At 44.2% G+C, this 16,035-nt stretch overlaps 1 protein-coding gene across 34 annotated transcripts in view; it reads right to left on the minus strand.

Annotated features, from left to right (window-relative positions):
- The window catches only part of LOC147116285 (cyclic nucleotide-gated channel beta-1-like), a 441,619-nt gene that overhangs the window by 373,977 nt on the left and 51,607 nt on the right, over positions 1-16,035 (minus strand). For all 34 annotated transcript variants that reach the window (XM_085991081.1, XM_085991080.1, XM_085991082.1 and 31 more), the window contains exons 8-13: positions 10,384-10,528; positions 8,601-8,643; positions 5,891-6,065; positions 2,978-3,089; positions 1,267-1,348; positions 791-869 (exon numbers count right to left, since the gene is read on the minus strand). In XM_085991081.1, coding sequence (XP_085847207.1) covers positions 791-869; positions 1,267-1,348; positions 2,978-3,089; positions 5,891-6,065; positions 8,601-8,643; positions 10,384-10,528 — 636 coding nt within the window. The remainder of the gene's footprint in view (positions 1-790; positions 870-1,266; positions 1,349-2,977; positions 3,090-5,890; positions 6,066-8,600; positions 8,644-10,383; positions 10,529-16,035) is intronic.

Genomic DNA, 16,035 nt, shown 5'->3' on the forward strand with positions numbered 1-16,035 from the left:
CAACCCATCAGCAGCCTTTATCAAGGCTGCAGAGATGGGGGAATTGAGAAATGACAGGCAAAGTAAACCCTAGTTGCAGACATGGGCTTGCAGACAAATGACAGAGCAGCCAAACACCCATCCCCATTTGTGAAATTAAATCAAGGTGGTGCTGCATGAGGTGCTTACGAGGAGGATCACCCTCCGTGTCACTCCGCTGCACCATGCTCATTGGTTATTCCTGCAGCACGCCTGCAAGGAGCCTCTAAACACATTTACCTTTAAAACCTGTGGGCCTCTCACCTGAAGGTCCACCCAAGACACCCTACCCAACGGGTTTCCTGGATGTGCAGTGGACTTAGTGTCTAACGTGTCTGTGGGCCAGGAAATGGAGCAGAGCACTTTCACACTTAATGAAGCCATCTTCTCACCCCACCCCCTCCCTGGCTATGGACAGGAACCTCCAATACCTGCCCTAGGTCCAACTAGAAAATGGAGAGGGGCCAAATTAGGTGGAAATTCAGTGGAAATCAGTTCTGCTAGATTTTGTGTTCCTGAATCCTATTTGCTCCCAAAAACAGGCACGATGAAATCTACCCAAGTTGTGTCCTTATGAGGGTGTTAGAGTGAAAAACCCAGTCACCACATCCGAAAGGGAAAACGTCTGATCAATCAGCGAGTGAAAACTCCCCTATCAGTTAGTGAGTGACAACTAGCACTCTATAGAATTAGCAGTCTAATCAGTGCCTTTAGGGCCAAGGGCAGGGCTCTATAAACCTCCATGCAGCTGCTTAGTACCCAACATTCATACCTGGTCTTAGCGATTGGCTCGGACACTGGCTGCTTCTCTTCCTTCACTACAGGGTCTGGGATGGGGACAGCTGGAGCAACTGGAAAAATACAGGAAGACTGATTGAATCAGTACCAGCGATGCAAAGAATCAGCACACAAAACATCATCATACAGTTATACGCACTGGAGACCAGCCCAGTATTGCGCCATAATATGGCCCTGAAATCTATACCCTATCCTCACACAGCTCTGCAATCTGTATAATGCGATGAGCGACCCTTTAATTTACCCAGTCACAGACCTGTGACCTAACCTGGAATAGATATGGGGTTGAGGGGATGGGGATATCATAAATAGGATGGGATCAGAAATTATTACAACAGGTACAGATCTTATCTAAGATTGTAGCACATGGGATCGTATCTGACCTCTGATATGTTTACAATGACTCGAGTTCCTTAATAAAATAGATGCATTTGCCAATCCATAAAATACCTTCTATGATGGTAACAGCTTTGGGCACTTCCTTTTTAACCTCAGCCACATTCGGCTCTGGCTCCTTCTCTTTCACTGGGACCTTTAAAAGAGACAACACAGAAATTGAACAGGGCTTCAAAGAGCTGAATGGGACCCACATGGTTGGGTCAAACAGTAAGAACGAGAACGACCTCTCCGGTTCTCTGTCTCTGCGGCAAAGATGGTGATGGGCTGCTTTAACATATTCTGTTATTGTCCCATAATGTAGTGAATTAACAGCCAATACCACTGCAATTCAAAGCACTAGGTTCAATTCTGGGAACTGGTTTATTGGCATTCAGCATCAAATCCACTATCTGCAACAAACACAAACTCACTGAAACAGATCAAAACGTATGAACTCAACTTGTACATAATATAAACAATAGCCTGGGTCAGAGTACAGTTTGTTGATGTCCAAGACACCCCAAGGGCCATTAATTCTGGATGAAGGCCCAAGGCTCATAGATGGCATCACTAACATTGAAAATAGTCAGAAAGCAGAGGGAAATAAAAATCAAGATTTGGTTGCCAGGTGTCACCAAGTTTGTATTTGAAAAGATTGCAGAGTGTAAGAGGTAAGGAAGATTGAGGGAGGTAAGGAGGTTCACAGGTTTAAGGTCTTTGAAAAGAATGAGTTGGGTGATAAACATTGATTTGAGCACAGTGAAGCCACACATCCAATAAACCATGAGCTTGAACCATTGCCATATAATAAACTGAAGGTTTAGTATCCTATGCACAATAACAAGTTTTCCACAGCAAAATGGCAATCACCTGAGGAATTCTTTTCCACATTCCTAATTAACTGATGGTCACTCTTGCTGTGGTCCAAAAGGTGCCAAAGTTCACATTCATTGGCATGGACAGACAATAAATATTGTTACCCAGATCTTATATCCTGCTGCAACTCATCCCATAGGTCAACATTGCTTTATATTGTGCACCATCCATTGGAAAGTGGTGTGAAGACTAACACAGAAATCAGAAACTGTGAAAGCCATTTTTGATGGGTGAGATCACATACTGTGTCAAAGGTCCAGATTTACATCTGAGCAAAAGGTGTCAGTGCACAGACCAAATATGGAACACACAGCAACTATAGGGACTAGATGGTATAAAGCACAGCACACTGTCCTTTCACATCTGGAATCAAATTTAGCCCATAATAATGAGATGAAATTCAGTGAGAACCCTTACAGCCAGGATTGGGCTCGGACAGTTTCAAACCAGCTCCACATGGTGCCAGATCCACAACACAAAAGTGATTCACACTAAATTGCCAAACTTACAGAGGATACAGGGATGGCTGTTGGAAGAAATGGTCATGCCACTTTATTCCAGTATTGGATGCTTGTCTGAGCCTGGACTTAAGGTGCTTTGGTAGGGCAATGTAAAGGAATTTTTACCAAACTTCCAAATTGTGTATTACAAAATGTCACCAAAAATACATGTAATTACACACACCAGGTTTAGACAAAGTTGTCCAATACAGAATGTGGTATGGCTTTTACCTCATTCCCTGTTTCTTCAGAAGAAGCACCTGACACAGTCCAAACTAAAGACCATGCCAGTCAGCCAAAAGATATCCTTCGTGAAATACAAAAAATCAGAACAATTATCAAACAATTATTTATCATTAAGTTCTAAACAATTGGAATAATTTTAGTCAGGAGCCATCAGAACGCACCTTGTTTTCTAGGGGCACTGGTTCCACTTCCAATCCAGCAGTTGCAGGCACAGAGCTCCCTATAGGCTGCGGGACCACTTTCCCCAAACTTTGTTTCAGCCAACCAAACACACTGCAAATCATTTGGTAAAATTGTGAGGTAAAATCGCATAAAATTGATTTAGTTCCTAAAGTTTACTTTGTAGATCAAAGGCCCTCTATAATTTTTGCAAGGAATGGAATGAGTAGAATATTTAATTTTACGGGCTAAACCCAAGTCCAGTCGGGTCCTAAAATGAACTTCGAACCTCACAAGTAGATCATCACCAAGACCACCTATTTCCACTTCCCCAGTATCCCACCTCCTTCCCTAACTTGGCCCCGCTGCTGAAATCTTAACTCACACCTGATCTCCAGACTCAACTTCTCCCAACATTCTCCTTACTGGCCTCCTGAAATTCAACCTCATAAACTCCAGCTTATCCAGAAATCTGCTGCCGCTTTCTATCTGTACTAAGGCTCACTCACCTGTCCTCGATGACTTCCACTGGTTCCCCATCCTCCCACACTTCAATTTCAAAATCCTTGTCCTCATCTAGAAATGTCTTTTTGGCCTTGTTCTACCATACTCTCCGCAATTCTAAGTATCCTTGCTCTGTTCCACCATTGGTGGTAGAGCCATCAGCCATCTGCCCCCTTGGAATTCTCTTCCAAAACTCTCCACCTTGCTACATCTTGTCCCACCCTCAAAAACCTACCTCTTCAACCTAACTTTCAGTCACCTCCCCTTATTTCTGTCAATTTCTGCTCAATGTCCAATTTATGATTGCTGGTGAAGCACCTTTGGTGTTTTTCTACAGTAAAGGTGCATATAAAGAAAGAAATAATATACATTTATATAGCACCTTTCACATTCTCAGGACTTTCCAAAGTGCTTCACAACCAATGAATTAATTTTGAAGTGTAGTTACTGTTACTTTTGTAGGAAAACACGCCAGCCCATTTGCAAACATCAACATTCCATGAAAAGCAATGAAATGAATGATCAGTTAATCTGTTTTGATGGTGTTGATTGAGGGATGAATATTGGCCTGGATACTGGGAGAATTCTCTGAACTTCTTTGAAAAAGTGCAGTGGGATCTTTTGCGTTCACCCAAATAGGCAGATGGGGCCTTGAATTAACATCTCATCCAAAAGACTGCTCCTCGAACAATGTAGCATTCCCTCATTAATGCACTGAATTGTAAGCCTAGATCATGTGCTCAGGACCTGTGGTTGTTGAGGATACAGTGATGGAATGTGTGTGTGTGTTGGTTATTAGATAGAGGATACAGTAATGAAGTGCATGTACAGTCGATTATTTAGAAGAGGATGCACTGATGAAGCATATATTTGTGTGTGTGTGTAATGGCGATTATGAAGCAGAAGTGATGCAAAATCAGTGTCTTGGCTCTTAGCATGTAGCCTTGCTGTAAGATTTGCTTGGTTGTATTTTATTTAGGAACGGTTGTGACAATGGTAAAACAACAGTGGCAGCACTGGCTATTAGATGGAAAGAAAGAAAGACTTGCATTTATATAGCACCTTTCACGACCACCGGACGTCTCAAAGTGCTTTACAGCCAATTAAGTACTTTTTTGAAGTGTAGTCACTGTTGTAATGTAGGAAATGTGGCAGCTAATTTGCGCAGAGCAAACTCCCACAAACAGTAATAATCTGTTTTAGTGATGTTGATTGAGGGATAAATATTGGGTAGGACACCGGGGATAACTCCCCTTCTCTTCAAAATAGTGCCACATGATCTTTTACGCCCCCCTGAGAGAGCAGACGGGGCCTCGGTTTAACATCTCATTCAAAAGACGGCGGGCTGGATTTTCATTGAGGAGTCGGGTAGGAGGCAGGACTACAACTTTCGGGGTTGTAGTCCCGCCTCCATCGAGTTCTAGCCAACCCACGCGATTTTGACTTGATTGACCTTGTTGAGCCCACCTAGCGGGCTCAGCAGGCCAATTAAAGGCCACCCGGCAACAGGTGACGTCACAGATTGATATTTCATGTGTCAAGACCTTTTGACAGATGAAATATCAACGTTTCACAGGATGATTTAGAGATCTCCCCGAAACAGAAAGCTGAATGCTGGAACTTTTAACAGATCGAGGCCATTCTGCTTTCTGTGCCGGTGAGATGAGGGACTCCCGCGACCTGAGGGAAGGAAGGCTGTAAAGGTATGTAAATGTAAGTAAAACTTCTTTAAACACTAAACACACTTACCTCTGCACTCATGCACCCATCACTCACCTGAACACCGGACATCTCGACCCCTCCAAGCCCTTCATCCCGACAGCCTGCCTCGCTAACTTGGCGTGGTTTAGAGCCGTCAGGAATCCCACATTTCAACAATGAAAATAGGGATTAGGCTAAAAACTGCCTGTTAACAGGCAGATAATTGGCACTAATCCCTTTCCCGCCTCAGGGAGGCGGGTTCCGTACCCGCCTCCTTTGAAACTGGCATGGAGGCGGGTTGGGTGCAGGATGGGTTCGTGCCCCCCAATTTCGGGATTTTAACCCCCCACACACCTCCAATCCCGCCTCCACGGTCCAATGAAAATCCTGCCCCGCATCTCTGACAATGCAGCATTCCCTCAGTATTGCACTGAAGTGTCAGCCTAGACTTTTGTGCTCAAGTCTCTGAACTGGGTCTTGAACCCGCAACCTTCTGACTCAAAGGTGAGGGTGCTCCCCACTGAACCATGGTTGACACTGGTGGATTGTGAAATTTGGGTGGTGTGTTTAACAAGAGTGATGAGAAAGCTGAGAGCTGTGAAGTGACTTTGACTATGACAGCTTTACAAACTACTACACATAAATTCACTCAAAGGGTCTACTTTTTATGAAAGCACTTGTTCTTACATAAATGTGAGTATTTTTTATACCTTCTTCCACCAGCAGACGAGGGAGGCATTTCGACAGTCTTGACTGTGGGTGCAGTGTCTGCAGGGGGTTCTGCCTGGTGATCAGTGGTCTCTTTAGCAGTCTCAGTTACCACAGCAACTTCCACCTTCACTTCAGGCTCAGGCTCAGGCTCAGGTTTAGCTTCTGGCTCAGGCTCTGACAAATCAGGAAAAATATCAGATTCTAAGAACAATCAATGGCCCTAACTCATTGTTCAATTTCTTACATAGTATTACACAGTATTTACAGCACAGACAGGCCATTCGGTCCAAGAGGTCTATGCCGGTGTTTCTGCTCCATACAAGCCACTAGAGGGCAAAGCCTCATTACTGAGGAACATTGTCATTGACCTGTAGAAATTTGCTGGTGACTATTTCATAACTGGAGCTCATTTGTACTTAATTGTGCCTGAAGACCATGAATTCGCTCCCAAGCTAGCTGATTAAGGCTAGGATAATGGGAAAATTATATGACCAGCTAGCCCTCATCAATTCAGGATGTATCTCCATCATTCTCCTGATCCATCTCTCCCTTTTTTCTCTCTCTCTCCATCTGTCCCTCTTTGTCTTTTCATCCTCCCCACTCCAGTTCCCTCTTTCTGCATCTCCTCTGCTCTTCCCATCACTGTCTCTTTTGCACTAATATGCAAACTACAGATGAAGAAATGTAGGGAAGTTTATGACAATATTGTTGGTATCAAGTAATCTTGCCCATGGCACATTACTTGTTCTAGGATAATATTAAACCTAATGGAGATATGCAAGTCATCAACTACCAATAAGACATAGTGGACAATTTTAAAATGGACTTGAATTCAGCAGATTTCTTTCATTCAGTAGCTTCATGGCTCTGAGATTTCATACCCTACCTCTTGGTTTCCCCCTAATCCTAATCTCCAAGAATCCCCCTTTGTGCTGCTGGGATTCCACTCTTCTCTATCATGTTTCTAAATTCCCTTTGTCCAAACCCAGGTCATGCTCCCTAGAGAAAAGTAAACATTATACTTTGAATGGGGAAAATTTGGTGATGTGGAAGAGCAGAGGGATTTGGAGGTGCAGATACACAGGACATTAAAAGCAGCACCTCAAGTAGATAAGGCCATAAAAAAAAAAAGCTAAGGGAATAATGGGTTTTATGGCAAGTATAGAATATAAAAGTAGCTATGTAATGGTGAATCTGCAGCCCCAATTGTAACTTGGGGCACGAGTGTGGCATGTGGGGGCTGGAGTGGGTGGGAAGCCCTCATGATGCATTACATGAAGCTGTAGTGTATGTACCCGTCTATCTTTAAGGGAACTATTGAATGTAACCGTTCACCTTTAAGGGAACTACTTTAGGTGTGGCACTATTTGTTTGGCTTCTGTATACTGTAATACCGATAGTGACCACACCAGTATATAAGTGTTGTGGCAGGATTGCTGGGGCAGATTCGCCCGGACCTTCGAATAGTAAAGACCTGTTTGTTTGTTACTTCTGAAGTCTGTGTATTTATTAACTGCACAACCCACAGACTTTACAGAAGCCTGGAGAGATTTTAACTCCTGGGATCATTTCCATGTTCAATGTCGGATTCCCACCGAAGGTGGCAGGAAACATTACCTGGCCTGTGGGCAAGAGCGGGATTTTGGGCGGTAGGAGCCCATTGCTGGCGACCTGAGGGAATGGTCCCCAGCACTAAGGTAAGTGGTCAGTGGAAGGTGGGGGTGGGGGGTTCCAGAGAAGATCGTGTTCAGGAAGGGGGAGGGCGGTCTGGGGCAGGGGAGGCTCAAGGTTTCCTTGTGGGGCCTGGAAGAGGACTCCTGCTCCTCCTGGTCCACAAGGAAACCATAAAAAATGTTAAAATACAGAGCTTCCCAGATCACTTCTGACCACGCTACTTCTTGCTGCCAGCTTCCATTGGTGGGTCAGGCACTGTGCGCGACTCCCGTGATTGGGAGTTCAAATCACATTGGGGTCCTGATTGTGTCACAGGATTTCAACTTATACATATTAATGAGGCCCCCTCCTGCCCTGCCAGGCGCCTTTCCAGAAACCAAAACAGCAAGGTTAAAATGGTGGCAAGCAGGAACCCAGTGGGAAGCATCCGATGGCCATTTTATCACCAACAGCAACAACAGCTTGCACTTATATAGTGCCTTTGACATAGTAACACATCCCAAGGCAGTTCACCCTCCTTGTAAGAACACAGTTGGAGTACTTTGCGCAGTTTTGGGTAGGAACAATATTGAGGTGATAGAGATGGGATGGTACAGATTCACTGGGATGTTGCCTGGTATGAGGAAATACAAATACGAAGAAAGACTTGAAAAGTTCTGGAAAAAAGTGACCTTGAAGCCATCGGATTGTCGTGAAAACCCAACTGGTTCACTAATGTCCTTTAGGGAAGGAAACCTGCCATCCTTATCCACTCTGGCCCTTTGTGTGACTGCAGTCAAAGGATAGCAGGAATAATGGGCTATGGAAACAGGGCAGGCATATAGACTACTGCTCATGTGGAGGCTAAACACCAACATGGACTTGTTGGGGGAGTGGCCTGTTTCCCTATTGTAATTTCTATGTAATCACCTGCTCAAGTTACGGCAGCTGATGGGAAGAATCCCTGCAGAATTTCAGGGCCTTTGCCAAATAAACTCCTGTAACAATGAGCAACAATTAAATTCTAACATTCATTATTCAGCTCCATGGACTCACTTGCTTCAGCGGGGGGCTCCTCTATCTTTGGTTTTGCAGGTTCCTGCATCAGAAAATAAAATTTTAGGTTAATAATTATCAGAAAGTTTTATCAGCTTCTAATGATACATGGAGAACACCACACAGCTAGTTTGGGATCTGAAGCCAGTGACTTTATTGTGATGAGTTCCAGTGATACATCATTCCACCTGATACATTGGTAAAAAGCAGAAGATGTATGCTTTGATGCTCTGCCCATGGCCTGCCACAAGCCATTGGCCATGTCTCAGAAGGAGGCACTTTATCTGAACAACAAACCTCAATGTCATGCTCCGTGGATTCACTGGTTTACAGCCTGAGTCACCCTATATGGGTCTGTGCTGTGCATTCAGTTTCGATAGTGGTAGTTAACGTCTTCTATGACCTCTTGGGAGCCATCAGTGGTGTACATCAAACAAGAATCTGCTGCTATCATTTCCTCAAGCAGATGTACAGAGAAATGGCCACTCCCAATGCTGTTTGAATGTGTCACACACTATAGTCATGTCACACACACAGAAGCACATAATGGCTCAGGGGCACATATGGAATAAGAGTCTCCAAAGAAGAGGTTAGTTGCAGATATTACCATATTGTCATAAATTCCCAAACAGTTTCTTCAATAGAGTGGCAAGTTAGCAAGTCTAAAGGCAATGTGGTGACTCCCCGAGTTACTGTGATGAGATTGCATTTCCACCTTAATAGAATTAGTTAGTCAGGAGACGACCATTAGAATGATTCAAGGAGTTACGAGCGGCTCCTGTAAGACCATTGAAAAGCCAAGCCGAGCCTCGGGTTAGTCATGAGATAATTACAGTTAGCTCACTGTTCCCTTCTTTCCTAATCATGTCTCCTCATTTTCTTCTCCACTTCACACTAACTATATTCTTTTTATAAATTTAAATATTTGCACCGTGTCCCCTCCTTAGCTTGCAGCCTTGGCTCACTCAGTGATCGCGCCCTTGCCTCTGAGTCAGAAGGTTGTGGATTCCAGCCCCATTCCAGGGACTTGAGCACAGAATCCAGGCTGACACTCCAGTGTAGTGCTGAGGGCGTGCTGCACTGTCGGAGGTGCCGTCTTTCGGATGAGACATTAAACTGCCTTAAACCCATCTGCCCTCTTAGGTGGACGTAAAAGATTCCACGGCACTATTTCAAAGAAGAGCAGGGGAGTTCTCCCGGTGAATATTTATCTTTCAAACATCGCTAAAATAGATTATATGGTCATTGCAGTTTGTGGGACCTTGCTGTACACAAATTGGCTACTGCATTTCCTATGTTATAACAGTGACTGCACTTCAAAAGTATTTCATTGGCTGTATAGACCTTTGGGGCATTCTGAGGTTGTGAAAGGCCCTATATAAATGTAAGTCTTTCTTTCTTTTTCTTTTCCTAATGAGAAAATGTGAATCTGTCTTTGCAGCTCATTGATTTAAAACTTGGAGCCATCCTGACCATCCTTGCTGTCCATATATATATATACTATATAGATAGATAGATAGAGAGAGAGAGAGCACTCCCATGCTCCCAGTGGTTGACAGAAGCATGGTTCGGAGAATTAAGCTTCAATGTTGTATTTCTATATCTTTGAGCGTAGGTCCCTGCTGGGACTGCGAGATTGCTGGATTAACTATGTAATATATATAGCAGTACTTTGCCTCCAGCAGCATACATCATGCAGTAGCGCACTTTCCATTCAGTGCAGGGTCCCGCTCAAGTCCCTTCCTGACACACAACCAGCCAAAAGGTTTGCGGATGTACACACCTCCTTTTCCTCCTGGAGAGTGGTGGCCACCTCAGCTGTCGCCACAGTGGGATTGGTTGGTTTAGGTTTTTCTTCAGGCTGCGGTAACACCCTTCCGAGTTCTTGCACAAACCACCGGAGCACTCCACCGCCTCCGACCCCATCCCTGCAAAAATGTACACTGCCATTCTTAAACATTTTAATGTACCTCCATGGAGCATGCAGCACAGACAGTATCAGCAAAGAGCAGTGCAGCAGACACCGACAGCAGAACGGGGCTGGGAGGAGAAGCTACCACAGGCAGAACAGCAGAAAAGGGCACAGTGACACATCTAGAGGTGGTGGCACAGAGGGAGAGGGCACAATGAAGAACACAGTACAAGAGGACATAGAGGAGGAAATGGTGCAATCAGAGACAGCAGTGGACCAAGATACAGCAGATGGCACAGCAGGAGAGAATAGGAGAGAACTTGCCGTGTGTCTGTGGCACTGTTGTGAAATGGGATAATATAGAAAAATCAATTGTAAAATAATTTAACCACTGGAGCTTAACAAAGCTATTAATGATTCTCCCTTTATTTAAGACATATAAAATGGATTTTTTAACTTTATAAATATTTCATGTCACCATATACATTTTTACAGAGGTCTGCACTATTTTGATGTGATACAAGACTACAGCCACTGATTTTGCTATCTGACTGTAGAGGTGGCCTTAGCTTCAGTAAATCAACTTAGAACTGGCAAAAGTCAACATTAACTGACCACTAGGTCCTGGGGGAAGGAGGATCGAGTTATTATATGCTTGCATCTTCATTGGAAGAATTATTATCGACACACGAAAGATGGGTAGCCTTTCTTCTTCATTCATTACACTCCACATACCATGAGCAACCTGTAACATGCTGCTGCTGGAAGCAAGAAGATCTAAGGCGTGCTCATATTCAGCTCTACCTGATCATAAGAAGTGTAGGAGATCACACTGAGTATAGGATTTTGAGGGCTGATCTGATCGAGGTGTTTAAAATGTTAAAAGGATTTGATAGGGTTGATATGGAGAAACAATTTCCTCTGGTAGGGGAATGAAGAACAAGGAGACATAATCTTAAAATTAGAGCCAGGCCATTCTGGAGCGAAATCAGGAAGTAGCTTTTCACACAAAAGGTGTGTCTTGTTTTGCACACTTTGTACAAAAATAATAAATTGCAGGACAATGGAGTACTACAGTTTAAACTCTTTTATGAAGCATCAGGTCTGTGATTTCAATCATACAGCACAGTGGGGACAAGATGGAGTCAGGACCCCTTACAGATGCCTGCAGGCCAATGACAACTCAGCATGTGATCACATGTGAATATAATAGGTATTCCTTACAGATGCCTGCGGGCCAATGATAATTCAGTATGTAAATGTTACATCCGCTTTCTTTTAAAAGAAAAATGCATTACTTTTAAACTTTTCTTCTACATAATGTTCTCGGTAGCATAAACATGTAAGTAAACTCAGCATTTAACTAGCACTGAGAACATCTCAACGTTTCAATAATGATGTACAATTTTTTTTTCGGGTAGCGATCCGCCTACACCCTTTGACAGTTCACAAGTCAAGGATAACTCTAGGCTCGACCTCTCATCCCAACCTTGTGTGGTATGGAACTGAGCATGCTCCTGAATTGGTCAACAGTTCAGGTTCAGGTTTAGGTTCAGGTAAGTATGATGTGTTTTGTGTATTGCTCTGTTCATCACACTCTGTTGAACTGATCCTCTCGTCGGAATGACGGTGTTGTTCCTTGGTGTTCAGGAGGTGCCTGCGATTGTGGCGGTACACCTGTCCTTCTGGGGTGCGGACGTGATACGATCGCTCAGTGTCAGCTGGCTGGATGATGACTGCTGGCTTCCAGTAGTCATGCTCCTGGATTCTGATGGATTCGCCATTGTGCAGCGGCGGCAGTAGTCTAGCTGACCTGTCATAGTATCTCTTTTGGTGTTGCTGTCTCTGTACACGTTTTGCATGCACTTGCTTGCAGCTGACAACCTCTGGCTGCAGCTGCTGGTTGATGCTTGGAAGGATTGAGCGAAGTCTACGGCTCATCGATGTCTTTGCCTGGATGGTGAATGATTGTGAAGTCGTACTTCTGTAGCTGAAGGATCATTCTCTGTAGCCTTGGTGGGGCTGCGGCTAGTGGTTTCCTCATGATTGACTTGAGGGGCTTGTGGTTGGATTCCACAATGACTTGTCGGCCATAGACATACTGGTGGAAACGCTTACATCCAAACAGAATTGCATATAGCCCTTTCTCAATTTGAGCATAGTTGATTTCACTGTCTGTGAGAGATCTGGAAGCATAGCCGATGGGCTTTCCTTCTTGCAGTAATACTGCACCTAGTCCATACTTTGACGCGTCCACTTGTAGTCTGAGCTCTTTGTTGGGGTCGAAGTAGGCAAGAACTGGTCCTGGTTCTCTGGTGATTAGGTCTTTCATTTTCTGAAATGCTGTGTCATGTTGTTTGTCCCACAGGAACTCATTGGATTGTTTGAGCAACTGACACATGGGTGCGCTGATTTCGGAGAGGCTCGGGGCAAACTTGGTAGTACTGTCTCTAGCTCTGCGTGGTTTTTCGGCGGCTCCATCTTCTTGATGGCGGAGATTTTCTCTGGATCCAGCTTAATGCCATCAGTTGAGAGGCGATGCCCGAAATAACTGATCTCAGTGGATCCGATTATGCTTTTCTCAGGGTTGAGCCGGATACCTTTCTCCCGTGATCTTTGTAGCATCGCACGGAGGTTCCTGTCATGTTCCTCTCTATTCCTGCCATAGATGAGGATGTCGTCTACAATTGCGACTACTTCATCGAGGCCTTCATAGGTTTCATCGATCTTCCGCTGGAATTCATCCTGAGCTGAGATAAGACCAAATGGTAAATGCAGAAATCGGTAGCGTCCAAATGGTGTGTTGAACGTTGTTAGCTTAGATGACTCTTCCGTGAGCTTGATAGTCCAGTATCCTGATCGTGCGTCCATTACACTGAAGTAACGTGCTCCCACTAGCTTGGGTGTGATGTCATCTAGCGTTAATAGAGGGTAGTGAGGGCATTTGATAGCCTTGTTCAAATCTCTGGGGTCGAGACAGACTCTGAGCTTGCCTGTACGTGGTTTCTCAACCACTACTAATGCGTTGACTATCTCTGTCGGTTCTGTTTCCCGGATGATGATTTCTGTATTCTCCATGCTCTGCAGCGCCTTCTTCAGGTGACTATGTAGAGCAAGGGGTATCCTTCTCGGTGGGCAAACCACAGGGGTTGCTGCTGGGTCAAGGTGAATAGTGCATTCACCTGGGGATAGTCTGATTCCTTTGAAAACGTCAGCAAACTCCTCCATGACTGTCTGCTTCTCAACTGGTGCTGTCAATGATAGCACTAGCTTGACGAGGTCCATGTCTAAACATGCCTTTAGACCTAGCACTGGAGGTGCTTGAGTGTCAACAATGTAAAAATCCAACATCATGTTGCTTTCTTTGTACTTGCATTTCATCACGCATGTGCCTTTTACATTGAGCTGCTCACCCCCATAGCTGGTCAGTTTGCATGAGGTGGGCTGTAGCTCACACTCATCCGTCAAGCTGTGATACTCACTCAGAGGAATTACATTAACCTGATATCCAGTGTCTAGTTTAAACTTAAGCTCTTTGCCCTGTTTTCCTATCTCAAAATCAGCATAGGCTTGCTCAGTCCCTGAAATCTGTTTTTTCTGTGACACAGAATCAATAAACAGTTCCTCTGCACTGTGTGTACTGCTATTCCAAAAACAGTCCTGCAGACTTTAGCAAAGTGGTTCCGTTTACCACATTTAGCACATTGTCTTCCTTTGGCAGGGCAGTACTCCTTTTCCCCATGCATCTGGTTTCCACAATATCCACAGTTTTTGAAGCGTTTTATGTCTGTGTCGCCCATTTTTAGAACTCTCTCTGTTCCTTCTGTTCTGAAACACGCTCTCTGGGCAGTGTTCTTTGGTGTGTGTCTATTAACTGCGTGCACTGTCTGTTCACTCGAGCTGCTCGTGGCACCAGTTATGGCTTTCAACTGTGCTTGGGCTATCTCGTGCGATCTAGCTATGTCCATAGCTTTGTCCAGTGTTAGCCTGGACCCAACATTCAAAAGTTTCTCTCTCACTTTAGCTGAATGTATTCCAAACACAATGCGGTCTCTGACCATCTCATCTTTATCTGAATATTCACAGTCTTTTACCAGCAGTTTTAACTCAGTCACGAACTGTTCAAATGACTCACTAGCTCCTTGTACTTTCTCCTGAAACTTGTACCTAGCGAATATCGTATTTGTCTTGGGCATCACATATGCTTCAAAATGGTCAAAATAACTGTTCAGTACCTTTGCTTCATCTGCGGTGAGAGACCATGTGTTAAAAATGTCTCTCCCTTTTTCTCCGATCCACAGGAGTAGGTAGCTGTATCTTTCTTCCTCTCCTTTGCTTTTCAACGGACCCGAGAACATTAACTGCATGTGTTGCTTGAACTTGCGTCATTCTCTATGTAAGTTCAAAGATTCCCAATTCATTCGAGGTAAGGGAGCGCCAACGATGTCCATTTCAAATCCCTGTTCTGACACCATGTCTTGTTTTGCACACTTTGTACAAAAATAATAAATTGCAGGACAACGGAGTATTACAGTTTAAACTCTTTTATGAAGCATCAGGTCTGTGATTTCAATCATACAGCACAGTGGGGACAAGATGGAGTCAGGACCCCTTACAGATGCCTGCAGGCCAATGACAACTCAGCATGTGATCACATGTGAATATAATAGGTATTCCTTACAGATGCCTGTGGGCCAATGATAATTCAGTATGCTGCACATACCATGAGCAACCTGTAACATGCTGCTGCTGGAAGCAAGAAGATCTAAGGCATGCTCATATTCAGCTCTACCTGATAATAAGAAGTGTAGGAGATCACACTGAGTATAGGATTTTGAGGGCTGATCTGATCGAGGTGTTTAAAATGTTAAAAGGATTTGATAGGGCTGATATGGAGAAACAATTTCCTCTGGTAGGGGAATGAAGAACAAGGAGACATAATCTTAAAATTAGAGCCAGGCCATTCCGGAGCGAAATCAGGAAGTAGCTTTTCACACAAAAAGTAGTGGAAACCTGGAACTCTCTCCTCTTAAAGGCTGTGGATGCTGGGTCAATTGAAATTTTCGTGACTGAGATTGATAGACTTTTGTTAGGTAAGGGACATGGATCTAAGGCAGGTAAATGGAGTTGAGATGCAGATCAGCCATGATCTCATTGATTGGCGGAACAGGCTCGAGGGGCTGAATGGCCTACCGCTGTCCCTATGTTCCTACATTATGCAAAAGCTTATAATTTATTCACATCTGGTACGGTACACTGGGTATATTTTGGTATTGATTCACTCCCTGGTCTTTTTGTTCCCTCCTGCCTCTACTTGGCAACTGTCTACACCAACACTGGTTTGCACTGTAATTGTGCCAGCAAATTGAATTCATACCCTTGCTGTCCTTAACTCCTGTTGATGACATTCCAGGTGAATTAAGTTGCTCTCCAGGTGTTCTGGTCCCAAATGACCTTTTCACCCATTCCTAAAATGGTGAAGATTATAACGCGCCCTTTATCATGTTGCAATGTTGAATTCTT

The sequence above is a fragment of the Somniosus microcephalus genome, chromosome 6, assembly GCF_052327205.1.
Source record: "Somniosus microcephalus isolate GS21.2 chromosome 6, FLI_Smic_1.0, whole genome shotgun sequence".
NCBI lineage: Eukaryota > Metazoa > Chordata > Chondrichthyes > Squaliformes > Somniosidae > Somniosus > Somniosus microcephalus.